A 25,002-nucleotide genomic window follows, 5' to 3' on the forward strand; every position below is an offset into this window, starting at 1 on the left:
CTGGATCACTCAGGCTCTATTAAATAACAGGCATCCTAATGCAGAACAGCTCTGTTAGAAGAGCGTCGTGGTTAAAGGTGTCTGCACGTTCCTTCTTTGTGCCGAGCTTAGATGCTTGCTTTTGACAGTACAGCACTTCTCTCTTTGTAAATATTTACATTTACTGTAAAGAAGCATCAAAACCTTTCCAAAAGTGCAAATACAGTTTAGGCTCAAATAGTTTCCTGAATCTTGCAGGCTAGCAATTTTGTGTGTTTTTTTTTTTTCTTGCTATCCATTGCAGTGCACTGTGCGAGATGAGCAATATCAAACCTCTTTAGAAAAGATTTCTAAAGCTGCTGCCAAAGTGAAATAAATCTGACTAATGCTTAGTCTTAATCATTACAGAATTAAAATAAAAGAAATTGCATGAGCTATAGATTTTCTGTATCTAAGAAGTTCAGTGTAGATACTTTTGTTTGCTGAATCTCCATCTGAATCTTAGGGTTATCTCATCTGCTTTCTGTTTACATTAATAAATAAATAAAATTACATCATTCCCCTGTTGTCCTTTATTGCAGTGGAAACCACTCTGGTGTACATTGGTGGTGTTCCTTCAAGAGGACGAGGAGTTTCAGGATGTGTGTTCTGCAGTCATCATGGTCATTTCAGATCGCTTGGGATCCATCATCCTTTCCCCCTTTCCTTTCCTCGGCCCTGTGTCTGGTTTCAGTTTCTCAGGAGTGTTGAGCAGAGGGGAGGCAGCTGTGCCACACTGTGCCTCACCCCCTCCATCTTCCATGGGCAGGTTTCATCCACAGCTCCCCAACACTTCCACCTCCATCTGCTTTTTGATCTGACGCATTATAATGAGGGGAAGTGACCAAAAGACGCGCTGGAGCGGTTGGGCAGAGAGGCTGCCCTCCCTGCAGCTGCAGCACGAGGAAGAGAGGCCAGACCTCTGCCCGAGGTGTGTGTGTGTGTGTGTGCACATCCCCCAGTGGCACTCAAAGTGTGTTTTGGTCTGGGCTGTGACCATGTGAAATCAAAAATCCATCAAATTTTATTTTGTTCCCTGTCGTTTCATTCCTGGCATATTTACCACCACACAACTTTTCTTCCCGTGAGACTTTGTGTTTTTGCGTTGAGGTAAACACGAAGAATGATACTGACAGTCTTTCTAAAATGATTCTTGACTTGAAGGTTATGAAGGCATTAAAAATACCTGTTTTGTAATCACAAGAAGACAGACAGGTCAAGCCCTTACCAAAAATCAGAGCCTGGAAACCTCCTTCACATTTCTGTTTGCCAGAAGCACCATTCTGCAGCATCACAGCAACTAGCGAAGCATTACACTTTTCTGGATATTTCACAGTTGTTGGGTGGGAGAGACATGTGAGGGCCAGAAAGTTTTGATTTGCCTGCTTGAGGGAAGCCTGAAGGTCTGATGTTTGTCTCCAGTTCAGGGTTAACTTAGGCATTCCTTTTGAGTTCTGGTTTCTCTCACCCCAGCTGTGCCAGTTTGGCCATTTGCACTTTGATAGGGCAAATGGGATCATTAAGTCCTTGCCTGCAAAGACAGAAGGTAATTTTAGGAAGAACTTCTTTACTGAAAGGGTTGGTAGACATTGGAACGGGCTGCCCAGGGAAGTGGTGGAGTCACCATCCCTGGAGGTCTTTAAAAGACGTTTAGATGCAGAGCTTAGTGATATGGTTTAGTGGAGGACTGTTAGTGTTATGTCAAAGGTTGGACTCGATGGCTGTGATTCTGTGTAATTCACACCTTCCACACATGAAGAGCATACATGTATATGGTAGGAAGCAAGGGTCCCCTGACACCACCAGAAATGCTCTTGGAACCATTTCCCCAGGGAATGCTATAACTACGACTTAGGATTTGGCATTTACTAAGATGGTAGTCCTCGCATTCCTCTTCCCCACCACAAACCCTTCTGCCCAGACTCCCCAATGTTTGCGTTACAAACCATGAGCCCGGCCAACAGTGTGGATGAGCATTTTTAATGACTGACCATGCTCCCACTCCCATCAAGGCATTCCCCACCTGCCTTCATGGCAGGGGGTTGTTCCTCAGTTAGCCGTGCTATTGACCGGGAAGACAACACCCCTCAACAACCGTCGGCAGTGGGGTTGGACTGGGTGATCTCCAGAGGTCCCTTCCAACCCCAGACATGCTATGGTTCTGTGACCCATTTCTCTGGAAGGCCCTCGCTTTTTGGGCGCAGGTCTCGGGTAGGTGAGCAATTCATTCCTCAGGCAGTAGGTGTCATTCCTGCAGCTTGAGATCTCGATATTCCCTCCTCCAGCTCGCGTAGGTGCTGAGAAGGACAGGCATGTTCTGCTGTGATTTGGTGATAAAATATATGAATAAAGAGCTGTGCTGAACAGCTCAGCTTAATATAATACTACGAATTGTAGCATGCTGTGGGATCCCACGGATGCCCTAGCAGGGGGACCGCAGTGGTTTGGGCCTGGGCCTTGTCACTGTGGTGAGCTCCTCATCACAGGTGCATTGTGCTTCCTCCACTGCTTCGTGGCTGCTGAATCTTTTAACCTTTGTGGCCTCAGGTCTTTATCTGCTGCAGGGTGGCAGTACTTACCTGAGGGGGAATTAAGAAGGTTAAGCAGCTAGGTCTCAGTCTAGCACAGGATTTAAGGATATGCTTAAGCTTGGTCCTGTTGAAGTCCTTGCTTTGCTGGAATAGTGACTCCTGTTCAGGAAGCATTTCTGAGGATGAAGAGTGTAATATGTATACTAATCACCAAGCATTACAGTAAGGCTCCTCGTGTTCTCCATGCTGCTGTCTGTTCCTTCCTCCTCTTTGCATTTTCCCCCTTTTCCCATCATTCGCTGCTGCTCCTCAGTCCGAGTGAGCATTGCTTCCTTCCTGTGCCTCCGCTCTTTATCCCTCGTTAGTAAGCCACTCCCTCAGTAACGAGGGGATCTAGAAAATACACTGAAATGGCATTAGCAAGAAGTAGGTCCGTGGTCACCATAATCCCTTTAATTGCATGCTGCATCCTTTTTCCCCGTAGCTGTGCACAGGCCGGGCTGTTGGCTGCATGCGCTCCCCCACATGCAGCAGCGAGAAGAACTAAACGCAACCAGAACTGCTCAATGCTTATGATAAAAGGTTAGCTTAAATAAGTAAATACAAGTGAAAAAGCTGGAGCTGGAAATAAGCCTGTTACATGTGTGCTGGATGAGCAGGGATATGACTTCAGCACTGAATAGACCAGCATTACTCAACTTGTGGTTTGTGGTCCAAATGACATCAAAAGAGTTCAAAAAATGCCTGTAAAATCCTTTAAAATAGAAAACAAGGAAGTTAAAATCATCTACACATGTACATGTTTTCCCACAGTTTGTACATATGTATTTCTGCCTGTTAGCTCTTTACTGTTGTCATTACCCAGTTAAAATGTTTTTAATACTAAAATCATTATTTTATTAAATGACTCTGTTGTGTCTGTCACTCTCATTCCCACCTGCCAAACAGTGCTAGGATTTGACATAATCTGTGAATTCCTGTTTGAAAAGGATTTGTAATTTAAAGTGAGAGCAATACTGGGCTAGCATATTTTTGACATAATGAGGTAACTTTAATATTCCGACTTTATCATGAATTAGTGGTGAGTGCTGCAATACATTTGCATGCTGATCTTTCTAAAATACATCGTCTAGGTAAATCCTAGTTAATTTTTGATCCCACAGCAGTTACATTAAGAAGTAAGGGTTTGAGTCATCCCTGTGTAGCAGTCTTGCTGTTCTCAAGCACTTCATTTCTTTGACTAATCAGATCAATGAAAGAGAAGGAGCACAAGTTTATATATTTATTTTACCTGTATGCTTAATAAAATGTCTTTTAACCGTCCCTGTTTGTTGTTTGGCTTGTCTGTTGTTAGGGTCCATCCGTGAATAAATGCGGTGCAGAGTTGTGCCCTTCCCTTTCGCTTCAGCACACCCGGTGTTTGCAGTTAGAGGAGCGAACTGCGGCGCTGCCTCGTCAGCTGCTGCTGCCGTGATCCCGAACTCGCAGCATGGTGCTGTGCCTCCTCCAGCAGCAACCCGGTGCTAGGATGGATCCTCCCCACCTAGAGCGGTGGTGGTGAAAGAATGGGATCTTGCCATTTTTAGCATGGAGGGTTTTCTGTTTTGAGCATAACTGGAGGGAATTAGGAAAGCAGAGTGTGCAATTCAGTGGATCTGACTGACTGTATCTGTCTGGGGACAAAAGGCTGTCGAGCAGACTACGTTGCACTTTCTTTCCAAGTGCAGCTGGAAATGTTTCTGCTGAAGAGGTGTCACAGGGCTGTGGCAGGGCAGCATCCTGCCCTATGGGCCCTGCCTGCAGCCAGGTGGATTCAGAGTGGGGTGGGGGCAGTGGCCTCAATTCAGCAATGCGTGTAATGAGCAGGGCAGCCAGAGGAAGGAGCTTCCTGCAGCCTGACCTGCGGGCTCTTGGCTTGGTGTCTGGTTGTTTTAACTGGCGCTGAGCTCTCAGACACCGGTTTACAGCACGTGAACCACCTGCAAGCACTACCAGATTGCTGCTGTGATCCCTGCATGTAGCCTGGGGCTGTGCCTGGCTTCTCCTGCAAGCAGCCTCATCCCATCCCGTCCTGTACTGGGGGCTGCCCCCAGCCCCTCTCACACCACAGGCAGGGGGACAGCGGCTGGAGCTGCGGCATCAAGATCCTGGTCTTGCAAAGACTTGCACGCGTTCCTGACCTTATTACTGGCAGCAGCATCCTTGATGTTTGTGAACCGACTGACCGTTGTGATAAGGCCACTGACCGTGATAAATCCAAGTACGTGCATGCAAATTGACAGGACTGGGGGCTGGTGGAGCAGTGAAGGCTGGCTTCTTCAGCCGAAGGCAAAGCCAGTTGGGAAATTTTATAGCTTTTAGGAAGGGGGAACCCAAAGCTACCCTACTCCTGTCTTGTGTCTGGAAGTCCTGGCATCTAACACATACAAATAGGAGCAGAAGCATCTCATTTGGTTTAAAAAAAGGGAGTGCTCCCTTGCTTTGTCATCTACATGATGTTGCCCAAGGGTGAGCAGCAGGGGCCTCCTTGTACCCTCTGTCCTGACTTGCTAAACAAAAACAGTGCCAGAGCTGCGTGACTGCAACCCTCTGCAATCTCAAAAAGCCTGAGCCAGCACACTACTTTAAAATTTCATGGCATTAAATATGAGAGTGCTGCAGAAATAGCAAGGGGGGAAAACACACGGGGCAGCAAGCTAGGGAAGATGGAAACAAGTTTGAAAAAGCAATAAATGCACATGGGGGCACGTCTCAGGCTTGTTTGGGGGTGTGCAGGATGAATGCCATTCCTGCAACACATTTCTGTGTCACTGATGTCCTGAGCATGGCTGGAGCTCCAGTGTCAGTGCTGAAGTGGGTCCAGCTTAGCCAGTGCTCCCAGTCTCCATGAAGAGCTGTGTTGCTTTCATCTGGGCCCGTCCTCAGGTCAGGTCTGCCGTGGAGCTGCATAAATGTTTGTCAGCATCACACGAGCGGTGCTGGGGGGATGGAGGGAAGGCAGCGGTGGAGGTGGGCACTTGTCCAGGCAGCCCAAGCAGAAATGCTTCTGTGTCCCACCCTCCTCTCAGTGCTGACTTCGTGCTCACAGGAGCTGGAATTTAAGTCACTGCATGGTCAGATCAGCCCAGCGGCTTGCAAAGGACCTCCATGGCAAAGGGCTAAAACAATTTTGCTTCTTCCTTACTCAGGAGTGCTTTTGGTAGCCCCTTCTTCTTGACACAGGTCTCTGATCTCATCACTGCGCACTTAGTTGCACACTGCTGCCAGCTGTCACCTGCTGTTGCCATCAGGGTCTGTTCGTCATTCTTTCAGTTTGGAGTTTTGGACACCTTTTGTGACCCCTGAGGGTGATAATCCTGGCAGGGCACTGCAAAACAAAGGGTGCAGCTGAAGGTTTCCTGAGCAAACGTTTTAGAGGTATGCTTGGGTATTAGAGGCTGTGGTTAAGCCTGATCTTGCTAAAGTCCTGGTCTTCTATTTGAATGCAGTAGGATTATAACCTAATATCAATTTCCATCTCTGATTCCCCAACACGTGTCAATGTGATAGTCCTGAACTGAGGTTCAGCTTCACAGATGGTACCTGCATCACAGAAAATAATAGATGCCGAGTGCCCTAGATATGACAGAGTGCGTTTGTGTACACAGAAAAATCTTCCATGGTAAAAAGCAGAGGCACATAACAGGAGCATGAAGGGAGTTTGGTGGAAGACTCAGGGGTGACTTTGTAAGTGTTGGAGCAGGGTAACCACAATAAGACGTTACAACAGTGAATTAATACGACAAGTGACTTTAACACATCTGCCTAAATAAGTTGGCCTTTATATTTTTTTATTTTATTAAAAACAACATCGGAAATGCACCAAATATTTTAGTGACCTGTTGTTTAAAAGATAACCACATCAAATGCCTTGGCCTCCTTGGGGGTTGTCTCGGGTTCCTCAGGACATGCGCTGCCAATGGCCCGTTAACATCTGATCAGCGGCTGCAAATGCAGCAGGATTGAGGGGTGAGGACTTGCAGGGTTTGACTCTCACTTCCCAGCCTCTGGACTCCAGGTGAGAGTTAGCAAAGATGGGAAGCCATGGGAAGCCACCACGGAGAGTGACCATGCAGTAGTCTGTCCGGCGTGTCCCCAGCAGGTTACGTTACCTCAGGGACCCCTTTCCTGGGGAATGAGTTTGACAGCTCAAAACTGTAGGTTGTGGGGGGAGCTTCCCAGCATCTCATCTATTCTCTGCTGTCTCTTTCTATTCTAAAGCTGTCTGCAGAAAGGCATGAAGGAAAATTAATCCAAATCACCCAAAATGTGAACGTAAAGTAAATTAGGTAAACTACATTAAACCATTGTATATATTCTCTGATTCAGCGTTCGCGTGACCTTAATTTGATTAAGTTTAATTCACATCAAAGTAAATTATGCTAAATATGAAATAGGGTTGATTTAATTAATAACGAGTGTGTCTGCAGGGATCTAATGTGGTTTGATTCATTCAAGGATGTTAATTCACATTACCATTCTAGAGTTTTCTCATGTAAATAAACCCTACCGGACAGTTTATTACTTATGGCTAAACTGGTGGCATTGCAGGTTGATTCTCCATGGCTCTAGAAGGAAATTCCCACCATACTCCTTTTGTGGGGCTTCATGATCATTTGTTTGTGGGGTGTCTTGTTAATGTGTTAATCACGCCAAAGAAAATCCAGCAGTGTTCCACTGGGTTATCCCACCTCTGACCTGTTTTGTGGCTTTGTGGTGCTCCACCGGGTAAAGGCAGGGTGTGAATGTGTCATCTAGGTGAAGAGGATGGGGACTCATTTCATCTGCTGCCTCCGGTCAGCCCTTTCTGCACAACTCTGCCTGCTGTGGGCAGAATTTGTGTGCTGGAATTTCACTCCCAGTTGTGTTACGTCGCACGTGGACCAGAAGTCATGAGTCTTGCTGACACTACTTAAAATCAGATATCACCGAGTTTGATTTGCTCAGCATTTAGCTACAACTATCCTGTATTACTTTACTCTGGCTTGTGCTCTTTTCTTCTCACTTCTTTTCTTCTTTGTGCCTATGTAGTACTATGGCATGTATGTAGTGAATAGCCATCACCTAAGTAGCTTGTGCTTTCAGTATACTCAGGCTCTACTGACCCACTTTCGTAAAGCTTTTCTTCCTTTTCTGTCCATGGCTTTAAAGTTCTGTGATTATATTTTTTTGCAGTATATGTATTACAGGGATGTACGTGCTGTAATTGCAAAGATAGGGTGACTGGAATGGCTGAGACCTGCCCATTTCTGCCTAGGGTGTTTTTAAGGACTTGCTTTGTTTTCAAAAGTTTTTGGCTTCATCCAAACGACTTCTGATTTCACAGTGCTGTGCTCCAAGTGTAAAAGAAGTAGCAGAACTGAAGCAACAGATTATTGTCAACAGTTTGCCAAACTCAACTATTAAAGTGATTTCAGGAGAAAAATATATATATTTTTTAATGTGATCTAGATAGAGCAAAGTTGGTCTAATTCTGTAGCTATTATTATTATTATTTTATTTTTATCTGAAGATGAGTAAACTAATACTTGAAAAATAGAGAAATGACACAAAACCAGGCCTGAACGCTAACATAAACTCTAGTTTTGATGCATAGTCTCTGGACTATGGGGGGCTGGAAGGAATACATTACTGTGCTTCAAAATTCCCTTGAAGTCTTTTCCCAGAGTACTGGGAAATGCTGTCTGTCCCTCAGCCTCTTTACACCTTCTAGTTTCAACTTGGTCAGGGAATGACTCCAAAATAGTGGCCAAAGGGATGCTGTTAGTGTCTCGAAACTTCCCATGATTATTTCGTTCATTCTGTCTGGAAACCAGGCTCTGAAACCACTGAATTATGCCCATCTCATCCTGTTTGAATATCAGCACATCCAGACACATAAACAATGTGCTTCTTCATGAGGCGATGAAAATCAATGAGGCTTTGAAAAGACATGCTCTTTAAAGTCAGGGCCTTATTTGGGAAGTTGCAAGAAGCTTGGCTGTCACAAGAGAATATTTTGGCTCCGTGACAGTTTCCTTTATACGGTTCTCCAGCGAGGAATCTCCTGTGTTTGTGCAGTGATAACTTGCAAGTGTTGCATGTCTCTCTTTCTCCCCAGGAATATTTGCTGGAGGAGAACCCAGTGTGGTGGTCAAAAGAGACCAAAGACCCCTCTGGACCTCTCTCTGGTCCAGTGTAGAGAAAGAAGGATTTCAAAGGTGAACTTTGAAAAACTCAAGATACTTCAGAATTCCTGAGCAGATTCACATATGCTTTTATTACGGTTATTTCTGCATTACCAATTTTTCCATTACTTATTTGTTGAGAGCCACCTTTGGTTTATGTAAATGTGGGGTTGTTTAGAAATTACTCCGTCTGCCATCACCCTTTTTTTTTTTTTTTTCTAACACTTCTTGTTAGTAACTCCTTGGGAACTGTGGTGGGATAAAAGAGCCTACATTGTAGAGATAAAAAAAAAATAAATGGAAGGGAAGGCACGAGAGATAGAAGCATTTTAGACATAGTCATGTGGGGAGAGTGAGAGAAGAGACAGAAAATTTTCATTGCAGCATTTTGAAACGGTTTCTGAAAAGATAGTTGCAAGAGAAAGAGGGTTTGGAGAAGAAAGTTATGATTATAAGCTAAAAATTACTCTGCCTGTTACTGAATCCTTGTCTATATGAAAATATAACAGAATGTAGAAATGTTGCAGAAATGTAAGCCATGCAACTTAGTGAAGTGCTGAGGGAAAAGAACCTCAAGGATGTTCTCATGTTGGAGGCCTGGGGCACAGTGATGTGCAATAATGCCACACTATCTGTCATGACACCGGTACCCTTGAGCATCAATAATAATAGCATTTGAAGAGGCTGAGCAATCGAAAGACAGAGGTGGGGTCAGCACAGTCTGGTTGTGGGACTACAGCTTATTCTTGGGATTTTACACTCACAAATGGTGCGAAATTTCCCTCTCTCCAAGATATCAGATCCTGGAGCAAGTGGTGTGGCTTCCCCCATCATGCACCTTCCACCTTAGAAATCCAGATCATATTCTGTAACTCACAGGAAGATTAGGAGAGGGTTGGAATACTCTGGATGTGGAAAGCAAAGAAAGGTGCCCCAAAGATAGGGTTTGTGTTACTGCTTTTCTTCTCTCTAAGTATTAGTGCTTGTCCTTCCATTAGGAAACTGAATCTCTTCCCCGCTGACACTGGAAGTTGGAGCACTGGTGATGTTCAGCTGATGGGAGGTCCTGAAAGCTGCCCAGTTTGATGGATTCTGTAAAGGATTTTGCTGTGGTGCTATTTATGTAATTTGTGTGTGTTTACCTCCAAATTGGAACATGCTGCTTATGTGAAAAATATATTTTTGTGTTAACTTTGACACCTCCTTTAATTGAAGTGTCAAACCTAATAATGTTTCACTGGAGACAACCCCTCCCTCTTCAAAATGTCCTGCAGGAGCTCTGGTATTTCTCTGGTCCTTTAAAAAATAAATTAGTTTTTCAATCTTCACTCTTACTTCATGTGAAGAACGAACAAGTGGTACAAACCTGATATTTCAAATAATACTTTGCAACTTAAACTTCCTCTCTGGTTTTGATTTGCTGTGGAATGTCATACAAGGTATCTCCTTGCTATATCTAGCTCAAAAATGTTGCTGCCAAGCCTCATGCATTTCAGAGAAAGGCTCTCCTGAGCTGTCTCCTGTGCTATAGAATATAACCACGAGCACCCGTAACTCTCCTCCAGCCTTATAGCAAGACAGTAGCATGACATCTCAATGTTGCAGTATAAGTGGATGGATGTTTTTTGGTAAAGGCTATGTTGAATCTTTTTCCACTATGTGTATGTTAGGGAGCGTATGTTGTCAATAAATGAACTTCACGTGAGGTGAGGAGAAGTTGTGGGGATGACCTGATGTTCCTCACACAGCAGCTGCTGTAGCAGCCGGGCACACTTTGGGAGCAAACTGTGCAGTGCCCATGGGAAGGGACATTCCTGCTCACAGAGTCACGGGGAGTCAATGAGGTTGGAAGGGACCTCTGGAGATCATCTGGTCCAACCCCCTGCCCAGGGCAGGGCCACCCAGAGCAGGCTGCCCTGGACCTTGTCCAGTTGAGTGTTGAGTATTTCCAGGAATGGAGATGCCACAGCCTCTCTGGGCAACGTGCTCCAGTGCTTGACCACCCTCATGGTGGAAAAGCTTCATGTTGAGCTGAATTTCCTGTATTTCATCTTGTGCCCATTGCCTCGTGTCCTGTTACAGGGCACTTCAGAAGAGTCCAACTCTGTCTTCTTTACTCCCTCATCAAGTTTTTATGGACATGGATGATTTTGTCTGTGAGAATGTGATGAGAGGTGCTTCCAGAGGCCTTGACTTGGTACAGAGTAGGCCAGAACCAGCCCAGTGCCATGTCCTCACCTTTCCCTGGGTGGAAGCCGAGCTCCAGGGGCATCCCACCACTAGCACGTCCCACCTGCCAGTAGAGTCGTACGGGCTCATGTGTGAAACTGCTCCTGGGTGCTAGGCTATCCCCAAGCCTTGGAGCAGTCACAACTTTTGTGCGTGCTCATAGGAGTGAGCAAATAATACTCTGAAGTTGCCACAGCTTAAATCTGCTGCTGCTGTCAGAAGCTGTTCCTGAACAAAGGATTCCCCGGCATATAATAAATAATTCCTTCACATGTTTATTCTAACATCAGCTATGAGGGCAAGAAAAAAATTATTCTTGTATATTTCTTGGCCTGCTCTGAACATGCTCATTTCTAAGAACAAGCAAGTATCAAGTACAGCTCTAGTACTTGTGTTTTGTTACGGAAACAGGAGCAGTATAGGTATTAATGTGACATCAACATGGGTAAATTTTAACAAATTCTGTACTATTAGTGCCTCATGGTGGATAATCCATATGTGCCCTGGATGAAATGCTGGGTCATGGTCGGATCTGAGCTTTGATATTGTGTCTGTGTAAAATCTCCCCAAGCTAGCAGCTCCTAAGACCTTGGTACTGTGATCTTGTGGTGGAAAGAGCATGCTCAACAGATTCATTGCACCCATGGGGTCTTCTTCTTGACAGCAGTGCAGTTACTTTGGTCAGATAGAAGCAGAAGTATAGAAGTTAGCCTTGAGTTTTCTCCTCTCTGCATCCTACCATTTAAATAGGGATTGCAGAGATATGAGAAGGCTCAATTGTTAATAGCTGTACTCTTTGAATGTTTACCAGAGAAGACGACAAGTAAACTCTGGTATTTTCCATGCAAGTATAACTTCTGGCCTGGCAGTGTACTTGGTAATGGGTCCCAAATTCAGTAGGCATTACTGTGCTCATCTGTGGGTGGGCAGTTGCTTACTTCATGGTTGATACTTTTGACTGCAAACATGCCAGTATATGATTTAAATGATTTTAAGATCTGGGTCATTTGCTTCCGTGAGAATAACAAGAAGTCAGTGTGGTATGTGGTATGTGAATACCTTTATTTGTATTAGTGTCTAAAGTACACAATTCCGTGTTCGTTTATATATGACGTACGCACTACACATCAGTGTCCGAATGGTTTATTGTCAATATATGCTTTCACGAACCTGCATGACCTCACTTTATTCAGATACTGTTTTCATATCCTTTGGCATTTCGTTTGGTAGCGGTGATAATGCAGGTCTAATTTCAACCTCCCACTCTTCTCTTTTTACATTTAATCCTTCAAAACTTGGAAAAAAGTCAAATCGACTAATTAAAGTTGGTTTAAAGGATGTTTCCAAATGGAAGTCTGTAGCTCCTTTTATTTGCTCTGAAAGAGTCCTCTATATCATCTGCTTGGTGTTTATACAGACTAAAATACTAATCAGCAAAGGCGTAGCAGGAATAAGATGCTGTGGCTGTCAGGTGAATATTGAAGTAGCATAACTAGTAATTGCTAAGGCGACTTTTGTGTGCAATATGATTCAAATTAATCTCTGCTGCATTGAAAAAGCTATGGTTGATAATTGTTTATCTAGGTGTAAATAATACATTACTGCCTTTCACTTCAAATTCATGCAGCCCTATGCCTTTCCTTGGAAGAGATTTTGCATGGTTTTAAATCATTCTTCATAAGCAGGCAGAAACTCAGACAGGAATACCCAAGTCTTTGTCATATCAAGCAATATTTGTAGTCTATACAGGCTGAATTTTATTTTTTTGGGGGGATGTTTGGTGGTATGACCATATTTCTTGTTTTACTAATTTGACATTTATCTCAAATATGCTTGTCTTCTGCTGTCTGTCATGTGTATTTAAACTGCTAAGGACCTTTTCCTCTTTTGGCTTTATATAGTGATCAGCACCACGCAGCCCTAAACTGGACTCGAAATTTCAGGCACTGTTGCAGTGAGTGATAATTTAATAATCCATATGCAACTTTTAGTTTTCGTCCAGACTGGCTCAGCTCTGTTGGATTGCAGGTTGTCACTTGGTGTTATCCCCAGGGGCTCATTAGGAAATCAGTAAGAATCCCGTTCTCTCTAATTCACCGCATTTCGCCTTCCCTACGCCCTAGGGTAAGGCAGACGGGGCCGTGTTTTGAAAAACTTTCCATTTTAGCAATGTGGGATCCTGTATGCCTGTTTGCATCTGGAACAGAGTAGCGATGAAAATGGTATGTGGTACTCCCAGTATGATAAGAGTAAATGTGGGGGAGAAAAACATAGAAAAACACGGGGAAAATCTCACATTGGCCATCCTATGGTTGGGCTAAGCCTCTAGATTTGCAAAGTGGGAAGTGTGTTGGGGTCAAATCTGGGAGGGAGAAATTTGCTGTTCTGTTCATGTGCTGTTATATTTAAAGCTATATAAATAAGGAGGCAACATAGATAGGATATATATATATGATATAAGTATATATATATATATTTTTTGTGAATGTTAACTTCACAAATTCATGCTAGTGATCAAACTGAAGACCACAGATTGAAAGGAGCAGCCTGAAATGTGGATAAGGAGGCTATTCTTGTGCAGCAAAATTGATGTAATGTTTAAAGGCAACATATAATAGAAATCCCGTGGATGAAAAGAGGAAAAAAAAATAGTTCATTTCCTCTCCACCCTTTTCTTTAACAGCTGAAGGTTTGAGTCAATACACCAATATTGAATATACCATTGTTCGGTCAACTTCAGGGTAGTATAATTATTTCCACAATTTTCTCAGTACCTGAACAAATTCAGGTAGCCATTCCTCCTTCTGCTCCAATAATCCTTTTAAATCTTATTTTCTTAAGCCCAGGAAAGACTTTTGAACTCAGAGAAAATCCTATTGAAAGGAGATTTTTCGGCATATTCTGGGATGGAGTCTGTGTTTGCCATATCTTCCACGGTGCAGAGATGGTGGAGCTGCAGTGGGTATATGCCGATTATATATGCTCTTGGTGGCTCATTTCACTTCTCCCTTCCCCTTCTATTTTCTTCCTCATGAAGTGGCTGTTGGATTTTTCTGTGCAGTTTTTTTTTTTTTTTAGAATGGTCTAAATGTCACTTCAGCATAATGATAATAGAGGCTTAATGACAGCAGTCCACTACATTAGTGTCTTTTCCCTCGCTTAAGCAAGGGAATAAATAGTTACCCCATTAAAATACCTCGGCCTGTCTGTGATCAGATAATGTCACCTAGCATCTGGCCAAGGCTTTGGTGGAATCTCAGGGTGACAGGACCAGTAGTGATGCAGTGATATATTGAGTACCAATAATGCAAGCTATTACTCTCGGGGAGAATAAGTTCTTACACAGAGTGTCAACGCAAGGCTGTTGTATGCCACTTAAGTAGTAGCCAAATTCAGAAATTTCACCATTGTCCTTGTTCTGGCCATATTTCCAGTCTTTCTGCACACTTCTTTGTCAAGTTTTCATCACGGATAATTGTTTCTGTCACAGTCTCACGTGTTTGTTGGAGCCTGGACTCACAAATTGCTTTCCAAAAGTTATGGAGCTGCTTCAGTGGGACCCCTCCTTGCTGCATCTGCCTGGGGCTAGATCGGGAGGTGGGATGTGCGTCCCTCAGTGCCTGTTGCTTTATTTGCTCTCCCCACCCTACCCCAACTACGGTTAGTGGCGTTTTCCTTTTCCATGACATAACTCTTATTTTGTGGTAAAGTGTGGGACGTTTTCATCGCAGGTCTGGACTGATCAGCCAGCCAAGCAGGGAACAAACAGTTCTTCCCTGCATCACGTTTTTGTTGCTAGTTGCAACTTCTGACGTGCTTTCTGTCTGCTTCTAGATGCCTCAAATCTTCTAGACACCTCTAGGCCATGAGAAAGTGCAGTCTTCTTCATTAAAGAAGTTGTAAGGAGATATTATAATCTTGCATTAATTTAGGTATTTTACCTTTCATGAGACTTTTCAAAGTCCCTGTGATTCCTGCTAGGTAGTGTCATGCTGATCCTCATTCACGTGGACAAGGTGACATGATGGTCTCAGATCTTCCAATCTAATATGGGAATCCTACTAATTAATTAACCAGAAATGACACTATCGCTTATCTTACAGGATAGCAGCCCCGCTCTTGCTGCCTGTAACGCTGTGAACAGTTGTAAAAGTGCTGGCTAAAAATGCAAAGTTAAAAAAAGTTATCCCACTGAATCTTTTCAGCAGCTGACCTCTGCTCTGAAAGCTTCTGGAGCGTGTTTGCCTTGGGAGCACAGTGAGCTCATTGACGAGGGACGCCTCGAGCCGAACAGTTGGCTGTTTATTTGCATAGCGGCGCTTGCAGGAATTGGAAGACCAGACAGTGATGTGGTAAACTCCATTTCAAAGAGAATGAATACTTGGGGGAACCGTACACTGTGTTTGCTGCGAGTGGTGTAGAAAGGTTTTTGTTTTGACCAGCATCAAAAGTGAACACGAACATCTCAAGTGACAAACAGCCCTGCTGCGCTTGAATTCAAGGCAGAGTGAGATTGGGGTGAGCAAGAAAAATGAGGTTCAGCCTTTCCTCTTTGACCTGGGAGGGATTTTGGTTAACTCTGACTTTGGAGGTAAAATCCCCTTTCCTACAAAGAGAGAGGCCGAGCACTGGCTTGCACGGGGCTACCTCATCTGTGCCGGCTGCGTGGGTGCTGTGTACAGTGAGCATACTTGTCGTGAAGTGCGTCCTAAATATGGAAGATGACTTTTCTTAACGGTTGTGTTCTCTCTGGAGGTTTTAATGTCTTATTAGGCTGTAACCAGAAACAGCTACTTTGCAGTCCCTCTCTCTCTGGGTGCTTGTGGAATAATTCATTTGCATCAGATGGTGTGACCGCGTGTGTTTCTGTGTTCCTACAGCGTGCCCTTATTATCTCTTAACACTATCACATTTGCTTAAAGGAAAATAAAACCCATCCCAAGGTCGTTACTGCTTTAAAGACACCACGTCCCAAGTAAATTCAGATTCCTTTTGTTCCCAGGGGTGACTCTTTGCCATGGGTGCTTTTCCCGTGCACTCTAAGCCCTTCTGTCTCCACTTTTTCACGACCGTGGGGTCAGATGCTGCGGTGGCACAGGTCGCTGTGTCCCAGTGATGTTGCTGCCTGTATTTTGCTTTGCCAGCCTCCGAATCTTGTAGCTCAGTGGGGCAGCCAGTGTCCCCAGGCAGGGTGACCTGAGGCTTTCCAGGGGCTGTAGCTGGGTCTGGGTGGATGCTTCAGCCTTCAGCCAGACTACCCATGCAAGAAGATGTTCCCTTGTGCTGGGGACGAGCTTTAGCAGGAGAAGAAAGGCGAGCCAAGGTGGGGAGCAGCCCCGGAGCTGCTGCCTCCCCCTGACTTCCCCAGCAGAGCTCTCCCCCTACCCCATCACCTTCCCCTCCCAGGTGTGGGGCTGCCTCCCCAGCAGCTGAACCTCCACTGTTTCCAGCAGTCCTTTCCCTTAACCTGGCCAGCAGCCCAGCAGCAGCGCCCGATCCCTTCTGCCCAGCTAAGCCCACACCCTTACCCCTGAGGCTCACCCGGGCGTGCACAGCCACCCCACGAACCCTTCCTCAAGCCCTGCCGAGCTCCCCTGGGGCTGCCGGCAACCCCGCGGATGAGTCCCGTGCGGGTCCCAAACAAGCGGGGTCCCGTGGTTCTCTGCCTTTTGGGGTGCCCCCCCCGCAGCATCCTCGCCGTTGCCGTGGCGATTGCGTGCGCTGTTGCTAGGCGGCTGGAGCATCTTCCCTGCCTGCTGCAATGCCGCCAGTCCCTAACTTTCCTCGCTCCTCTTGCCCTCCTTCTCTTTGGCAGAGATGGCTCTCACCCCGCTTCGTCCCGCGGCACTGCTGCGAGGTGTCGGGGTTAACCCTATAAAACGTAAAAAGCCCGCGCGGGTATCGCCAGTGGCATCGATGGCAACGAATTCAGGGCTGAAGGAGTTAAAGTGGTTGGGGATAGACTACAGAGGAAATGATTTCTAGTAGATAAACTACTTAAAATGTTCTGGCATTCATGGAAGGGGAGGTTGGTGGCTGCAGTCTTTTGTTGCATCCCGGGTGGTGTAAATGACTAAAAGCACAGCCTAAAATTTCACGGCAAGGTAAGAAAATCAGCTCGAGTGGGCCTGATTAATCTCTTGGGTTATGCTATATATTTAGTTTTTTCTCGTCCTCTGCTTGCGTTTACTGATTTTGATGTAGCATGTGAACGTTAACGTAGCCTGTCGTGTTGAGTATTTGACTTATTTGGCTGGGATAATAAAGCTATCAGCCTGTATTCTCGGAGTGTGCTGCATTAATCAGACTTGCAGGAATGATCACATGGTCCTCTATCGCCTTTCCCTGGTAGCTGCTGCTTGTCAGCAGCTGGCTGAGCTGTAGGCTGCAGGCCAGTATCTGCATACCCTTTCTCTTCAGAATATTTCAAATATCCTGTCTCGTCAGTATGCATTTTGCTGCGGTTTGACAAACTAAATGGTCCTCCTGCACGTTAAGAAGATCGTTTTACATTTCAGAGCCTTGGTGTAGTTACTAGGCCATGTATGCATTTGAAGAATTCAGGTAGGCTCTCTGTTTTATCCATCAGTGTGCTCGGTTTTTGTTCTCACAAGGTTTTTGCTGTGTAATGTCAGTCAGCTCTACAGTTAGCTCTTCAATGTGCAGATATTTCTGGTGGTTTTTAAAACCTCTACCCTTTGCATGGGGAGAAGTGCTTGAAGGGCAGGATGCAGGTAACGGCAGCTAACTGCATGATGAAGTGCAAAGCCAGGGAATTGATTATATCTTGCACGAATTTCATAGCCGTGCAGCCAGAAGCAGCGAGCACAGTGCAGTTATAAATATAAACCAGAACCGTTCTGTTTAAAAGGGTCTTTGCTATTTTTGGTGGCTCGGGATCTGACAGATGCTCCTGCGAGATGGAATACGGATTGTGATGGAGAAGGGAAAATTGATGCTGGGGTTGTGTATAGGATTATATTTTATGCTGCTGCAGAGTGTGCATGTCTGTCTGTCGTAATCTTGTGGCTGCAGAATTCCACGGGAACGATGTTTAAAGTGACGATATGGCTGAGTTTGGTGGGCTTGGTTTCATGTTTGCAAACATTTGAGCAACTGTGATTGTTAGAGTGTAAAATTAGCACCTTTTATTTGATATTGGTTCTGCTCAGCACTGCCGCTGCCCCCTCTCCTCCTCCATCCCCACCCCCAATGTAACTCCATCCTTATGCAAGTATTGAGGGCTCCTAAAACCTTAACAATTTTTGTAGACATGCAAGCAACAGAATTTCTACAGAAATTGATTATTTTATCTGCAGTAAAACAATGTTGGGCTCTAAAAATTTCCGGTCAGTTGCAGGGTAGGGGGGTATCACTTTTTTTTCCTAATTTTGCTTGGTGGGTTCAGTTTCTCATAACTTGTGTTATAAAATTTCTGGATCAAATGGTGACAATATTGTAGCAGCATTAGGGGTCACCTCATGATATGTCACTCTGTATATCACCATCATCATGTACCTTAAAAATACTCTGTCCTTTTCGATTCCAAAAAGAGATGGTTTGACCAAGTATGTAACTAGATGAGAGGTTGGATTGCCCTTGTATGCACAAGGAACACTTTGTACCAAATATTTTCAAATTAAACTTTCTAGCATCAGACAGAGTATCACCAACATTATTTCTATCCTGTGTCAAACATTTAATGTATTGGCAATTTGCCTTATTTCATGCTTTGCTGATCGGTCCTACATGGAAGGGATCAGTGTCAGAAGCAGGAAAAGCAGCTGCAGGACCCCCCGAATGTCCTGATGCCAGCCCAAAAAGCTGAGGAGACCCAAGCTAGCGGTGTGTGCTTCTGTTGTGAAATGCAGCCTGATGCCATCTGACTGAAAAGATTTTACTGGAAGGCCAGATAATGCTGTGTAACTGCAGTTGTCATAGGGCTGTCAGGAGATGCCTCAAATCTTGACATTGCTGATTGTTGGCAGTAAATTAAGCTGCAAATGGGCCCCAAAGTTACTGTGCTGCTTACTGTGCCCGCAGAGTGATTTGTATTTCACCCAATTGAATCGATCCTGCTCTTAATAGAGTGAAACTCCCAATAAATCTACCCAAAGAAAAAAAGGGAAAAAAAATGTTTTTAAAAAATCTGTTTTAAAAGCCTTCTCTGTTGTTCAGTGGTGTTCCTAGACATCTTGGGCCAGGAAGGCACCTACTCTTATGGCAAGAATGGTCAAATGCCAATTACACACCCATTAGGATTATTAAATTACTTGTCTTCCCTTAGACTTGCTTTGAAAATAGTATTAACATTTGATGTGCAGAATGCTAGACCTTTTCTCTGGAATATTGAGCACTGTGGTTTCTGTATGGCAGCGTTTAAATGACATTTGTTTTATTGGGCATTTCAGCGGTGGTTTGTTAAGGTTGTGTCTGCATGGTGATGGTTTTTTTTATGGTATGATTATTCTCATGCCCTTGGCAGTATTAGGTTTTGGTGGGTCAAAATGTATCTTGCAAGAGAAAGAGGGTTGGTCAAGTTGAGTAGTGGGGGGGAAGAGCCCCCATGAACCAATGGGTGCAGTGGAGGAATCAGTAGATGGCAGCCTTCTCTGGACTGATGGCCCCTGGTGCTTGGAGGTCCCGTGCTCTTCACAACTAGCGTTTTCCCACGTGCATAGACCATCAGCACTACCTGCCCTGCCCGGCAGCCTGACTGTGACCTGCCCGTGGGTGCTTACGTGCATCTTGCAGAAGCACGGCTGTCTCTGTCCTCTGGTGCACCGATGTGGCTTGAGGAGCCAAGCACCAGGCTGGAGAGGTGGCCGCCCCGTGGTGCCTGCTTGTGCAAACCTGTGCATGCGTGCGTGTCATTGCTGTATGTGCTGTTTGGTGTGTTTCTTGCTGTCTCCAGGCTGGGCCTTAAAAACCCATGATTCCCTGGACAGGTGGCAGCCTAAGCCGAGAGGCATCGTGTCTCTCTGTCCCAGTTCCCCCAGCAGTTTCAGTTTGATGCTGCTCTTCACTTCCCCAGCTGAGCAGTCCCGGGGTATTTGTGTTGAGTGGGAAGCCAGGAGCTGGACTCGATGATCCTGGGGGTGCCTTCCAGCTCTGGATGTTCTGTGCTGCTAAGCAGCGCTGGGCATCCTGCAGGAAGGTCTCACCCAGGTGATGAAGCGACCCCGGTGTGATGTCGGTGAAACACCCGTCGGTGAAGCCCTCTGGGACGAAGCGTTACCGTGTGGCTGCTGGGTGAATGAACAGACTCGAGCCTCGGAGGAAATAAGGGAGTAAATCCAGTGAATGAGCTCACGGCTCCTTGCACGGGGAAGGCTGGGTTTATCTTCCTCTTGGGAAGCACCTAATGGCCGCAGAAAAACTGCAGTGGCTTTTAAGGCGAGGGTGGAAGGAGCTAAGGCGGCTCTTGGTTCCCAGAGACAACTGGGTTCTGCGAGACACCGGCTGGGTCCGTGTTCGTGCTGAGTTTCTGTGCTGCCTTCGCAGAACCTCAAACCTTGCTTGCATTTTGTTTATGCCTGGAGGTAACACTGTTCCTCAGCCACGCTTTTATCCTCTCCTGCTGACCTCACTGTCTGAAGAGGACTTGGCACGTGAAGCCAACAGGAGGTGTCACCCACTTGGCCACGAGTGGTGCTTCTCTGCCATTATGCTTAGCCCAGATTTATCTCTTTAGCACCAGAACACAAATGCATTCTTTCTTTTGTTTCCATGCCTTTATCTGTGCGGGATATTACTTGGTATTCTTCACAGTGAGCTACTGTCTGTCTATTTCTGATACACCGCCCACCACGGCATCGCAGTATTTTTAACTGCATCTTCTATTCCCCCATCCACCGAGCAAACCTGAGAATGCTACAAAAAGGAAAATGAGGCTTTTGAAGTAGCTGCCTGTGAGCAGAGGAAGCAAAATCTGCTGATGAATAGCAAGCAAAGTTGAAAATGAACGTAAAGCATTTCAGTGCAGGGTTTCTGCCTTTCTGCAGTGGGTGCAGAACCTCTTGCCTGATGATCCCCAACCTGGCAGCAGCGCTCAGGCAGTGCCTCCTGATGTTAAAACTCAAAGCCAGGTGGCTTTTGCTTCCCCCTGCCCCAAAGAAATAGCAAAACCCCTCACAGAAAGGACAAAAGGCTGATGCACAGAAGGAAGGAAGGCCTGTCTTCTGGGGCTTGTCGGGCTGAATGCCCCAAAGAGGGAGGCTGCCTGAATGCCGCAGTTTTCAGAGGTGCAGCTGCAGTTGGGATAGCCAAGCAACTTCGGGAAGCTCTAGGTGAGGCACTTGAAGGGATTTGCCTGTGCCACAAATTGCTCTTTAAAGGAAATAAGATCTGCAGTTCTTTCCTGCAAGAAATACGATCCTGTTGATGAGCAAGAAGCAGCAGGAGAGTAGCCGAAGGAGTATCTCAGCTGCTACAGGAGCGTGGCTTTTGTGGAGAGGGACAATGGGGTTGCAGCACTACAGGGGAGTGGAACAAATCACTGCTCCATGTCAGTGACTTTGACCTCCAGGTGAGATGGAGCAGCTAGTGAGAAGCTCACTGGATAGCGCAGTTACTCTTCTCTGATGGGAGTGAAGAGGAACCGGGGCGTCATTGTTGCTGAAGTCACAAAGTGTTAAAATGCAGGGGAGCAAATGAGCTTAAAATGGACAAAACCCAAGGGTGGTATTTTAGCAGCCCATAGTTGCGTGCAGTGTCTCAGCCCCTTCTAACCTGCATTGCTGGGTGATAGCCACCAAAATGTGAACCTGGAGGCTGGAAGCGGACAGCCTGGCTCCGGCAGCCAAGGACTTTGCAGGCACCCCGAGGCTCTGCTTGCTCTGCCCCTGCTCCTCCAGCAGACCAGCTGGCTACATTTGGTTCTTTTGTCCTTATGTGAGTACGAGGAGATTGCATGTAAAACTTGATAAAAACACATTGCTGAGGCAGAAGCTTTGGATTACACATGGAACTGGCAAATCTCGTTGTTCTTGTTGCATATTCCATATGATGCATCTCATCAGGGAGGATGCGTGTGCCCAGAGGGGACTTACAGCTGTAAGATCCCTAACACCCTTTGCTTCTCTCTTTGTCTTAGAGTTCACACTTAAGTTTGTGACCAAGAGGCCAAATTTTATGGGTTTGTTTTTGAAACTAAATTAAAAAAAGGAACCGGTTGCTTTTTTTTTTCTCCTTTCTGAAGGTTGTTGCCTGAAATCTGCCCTTTGATATCTGAAATTGGCTTTAGATACTTGAATTCGGGACAGTTGTTATTTATCCACACAAGACAAAAACCCCGAGGAAATGTTGCTTCTTTATACGGCAGATTGAATCAAATGTTTTTGCTGACATATTTTTCCCTGTGACAACTGACACTGCAGTTGTCACATATTTCCTTGCTTTAGCGCAGATACGTTTGAAGAGCAGGAGAGGAATACTTCTGAGGAAGTAATACGAGAATACCGTTGCTGGGAATGAAGATAAGCACATACCCTTCTCATAATTGCTATGTTGTAATATTTCTACTGAAGAGGAAAGTATCTGGAGACTCTTTGTTCGAGATTGTGGGGTGAGGTTTGGCCAGATTTTACGAGAAAAACATTCTGGTGCCTGGGAGTATAATTTTATCCTAGCTATAGATGTGAAAGAAAATTTATCTCAGGATATTTAATGGATTAAAGGAGCTTCAGTTGTGTGTTAGAAGGTAAATTCCAGTCGCATCAAAGTCAGTGTAAATTCTGTGGGGTGTGCATTTAGTGCTGGAAACGTGGGGCAGCCTGGGGAGGAATGCCATGTTCGTGTCTTTGCCCCTCTCGATCTGCACACCCTACAGAGCACCCATCTCACAGGCACCGAAGCCTCGGCTGGGCTCCCCAGCACCTGCAGTTTAATCCATTTGCAAAGACATGCATTTTTCTCTCTGCTCCCCTTGCCTTGTAGGTGTGGCAACCTGACTTTTTGCATTCTTCTGTTGTCTCTCTCATCTCGTATACATGTTTATACCCTCCCCCTCCCTTTATTTATTTATTTACTGTCCTTGCTGTAATATTCACAAGCAAGCAGTAGCTGCCGTTAACGAGGATCCAGACACGCTTTTCAGAGCTGAAGCCAGTTATCGAGTCACGTGGAAATTGATGTCAATCTTTAAAATGAAAAGAAACATGTGAGTACAGATGGCTTCTTTAAAGAACAGAATTAATGATAATTTTAAAACCCACCTGTGGGCATTTATTAGAGAAAGTCATTCTCAGTCCTGCTAACTCTGTCTAGCCTTGAGTGCAGAGTCTTTAAAGACTTGAGGCCTTTTATCTTTTGAAGTTTATCCTGTATGGTAAGCAGATGCTGCCTGCCTACTTCTCCTTACTGGCAGTGCCAGCTTCTTAGGGGCGGGTGCTGGCTTTGCTGTCCCAGTGCCTTCCCCAAGTGCCTGTTATCTCTGTCCCTGCCCTGAACTTCAGCCACATGACAGAGTGTGTGCATGACTTCCCAGTTGCCTTTTCTCTGACTACACATTACAGTTAGGAGACATTTCTTCTCAGAAAGAGCAGTCAGGTATTGGGATGGGTTGCCCAGGGAGGTGGTGGAGTCACCGTCCCTGGGGGTGTTCAAGGAAAGGTTGGACGTGGTGCTTAGGGACATGGTTTAGTGGGTGATGTTGGTGGTAGGGTGATGGTTGGACCAGGTGATCTTGGAGCTCTTTTCCAACCCTAACGAGTCTGTGATTCTATGATGAGCTTGAACCCCATCCTCATAAGCTTCACGTTCATTGGCTTCAGGTGGAGAAGATACCCTGCTTATAGGGGAAAAAATGTGGCAGGAAAGATGATGTGTCACTACTAGAAGCAGTTTTCATCTGAGAACGTGTGCGCTTTTCAGGAACAAGACTTTTACTCTCCCCTGGTGATTCTGTGTGAGTGGTACCTGTAGCTGCAGACTGCTGGCTGACCAGCAGCTGGAGAGCTTCTTAGTGCCACCTTAGGTTTAGTTTCATGCTTTGGACTGCACAGCACAACTGGGTCTGTTTCCTTTAGAAATCATAGCTGCCTCCTGCTAGAGACTGATTTGGGTCAGGTATGGTAATGAGAAGTAAAATTTGGGGGTTTATGTAGTATTACCTTCCCTGAGCAGCTAGAGGAAGGTGACACCTCAGTGCTCTTTGCTGCAGCTGGTGCAGAGAAGGGGAAGGTGAGGAGGATGAAAGTCTGTGAAACAGCCTCTCTCTTTCCATCTAGGTGCAATGAGAGCAAAGCCGTACTTTGAAGAAGAAAGGGAAGGACTGGGGAGAGAGGCCCACAGAGGAAAGCTTTCCTAGGCGATAGCTGCTTGTGGCAGGTGGTGGTAATGCTGCGAAGTGCCATGAGGTTTGGGGGATAACGGCTTGCAAAGCTGATTGCTGGGCTAGGTGCAGGGATGCTGGCTCTGTTTTGTGGAGGCACAGCTGAGGCTTTGAATCTGAAACTGAATGAAAATAAAACTTTTCCAGAACTTTTCCAGCTCCTCATTGGTGAAGGTACGTGCTTTGATACTTGTCAATTGTTAGAAATTGAAGTATGAGCGTTTTGATTCGGATCACTCAGGCAGCGCAGCATCCCTGTGTTGGTTCAGATTATGAAGATTAAATTTAAATTCGTACTTTGCCTGATTCTGGATGATATGGGATGACAACCAAACGCTAGGATCACACAGAGCTGCATTTAAATCTGGATTGTCCCCATCCTTGCCGAGTGTCTTTGGCATTTAGCTACAGGGCAGGAGTGCTTATGCTGCCTTTATGGTATCTGATGTATTTCCATACAACATGCTATTGTAGTGCTGCTGTAGCTGTCATGGTCTAAAGATACAAACATGGCAGTGTATGAAGGGAGAGGGAATATCTTTTATTACACCAACTTCTGTAATGGGCAAAACAGGAGAGCTTATGATTACACAACCACTTTGCATATCGGAAACAGAAGTTTCAAACAAGCAAACAAAAATGAAGAAAATATCAAAAACACACAGAAGAAATATAATTCTGTGAA

General features: G+C 45.3%; 1 protein-coding gene across 6 annotated transcripts in view; it reads left to right on the forward strand.

Moving 5' to 3' along the window:
* EVL (Enah/Vasp-like) overlaps positions 1-25,002 on the forward strand; it is a 140,899-nt gene that overhangs the window by 3,806 nt on the left and 112,091 nt on the right. Inside the window, exon 1 of one of the 6 annotated variants that reach the window (XM_084520742.1) lies at positions 16,962-17,088. The exons of 1 other annotated variant lie outside the window; for it this stretch is intronic. Coding sequence is in view for 4 of the 5 variants with exons in the window: in XM_084520745.1 (XP_084376871.1) it covers positions 17,526-17,548 (23 nt within the window). In the remaining variant the exon portion in view is untranslated. Of the gene's footprint in view, positions 1-16,961; positions 17,089-17,349; positions 17,549-25,002 lie in introns of those variants that run through there. 4 more of the 6 variants (XM_084520745.1, XM_084520744.1, XM_084520743.1 and 1 more) reach the window with 4 other exon arrangements.

Source organism: Aythya ferina (assembly GCF_964211825.1).
Source record: "Aythya ferina genome assembly, chromosome: 5".
NCBI lineage: Eukaryota > Metazoa > Chordata > Aves > Anseriformes > Anatidae > Aythya > Aythya ferina.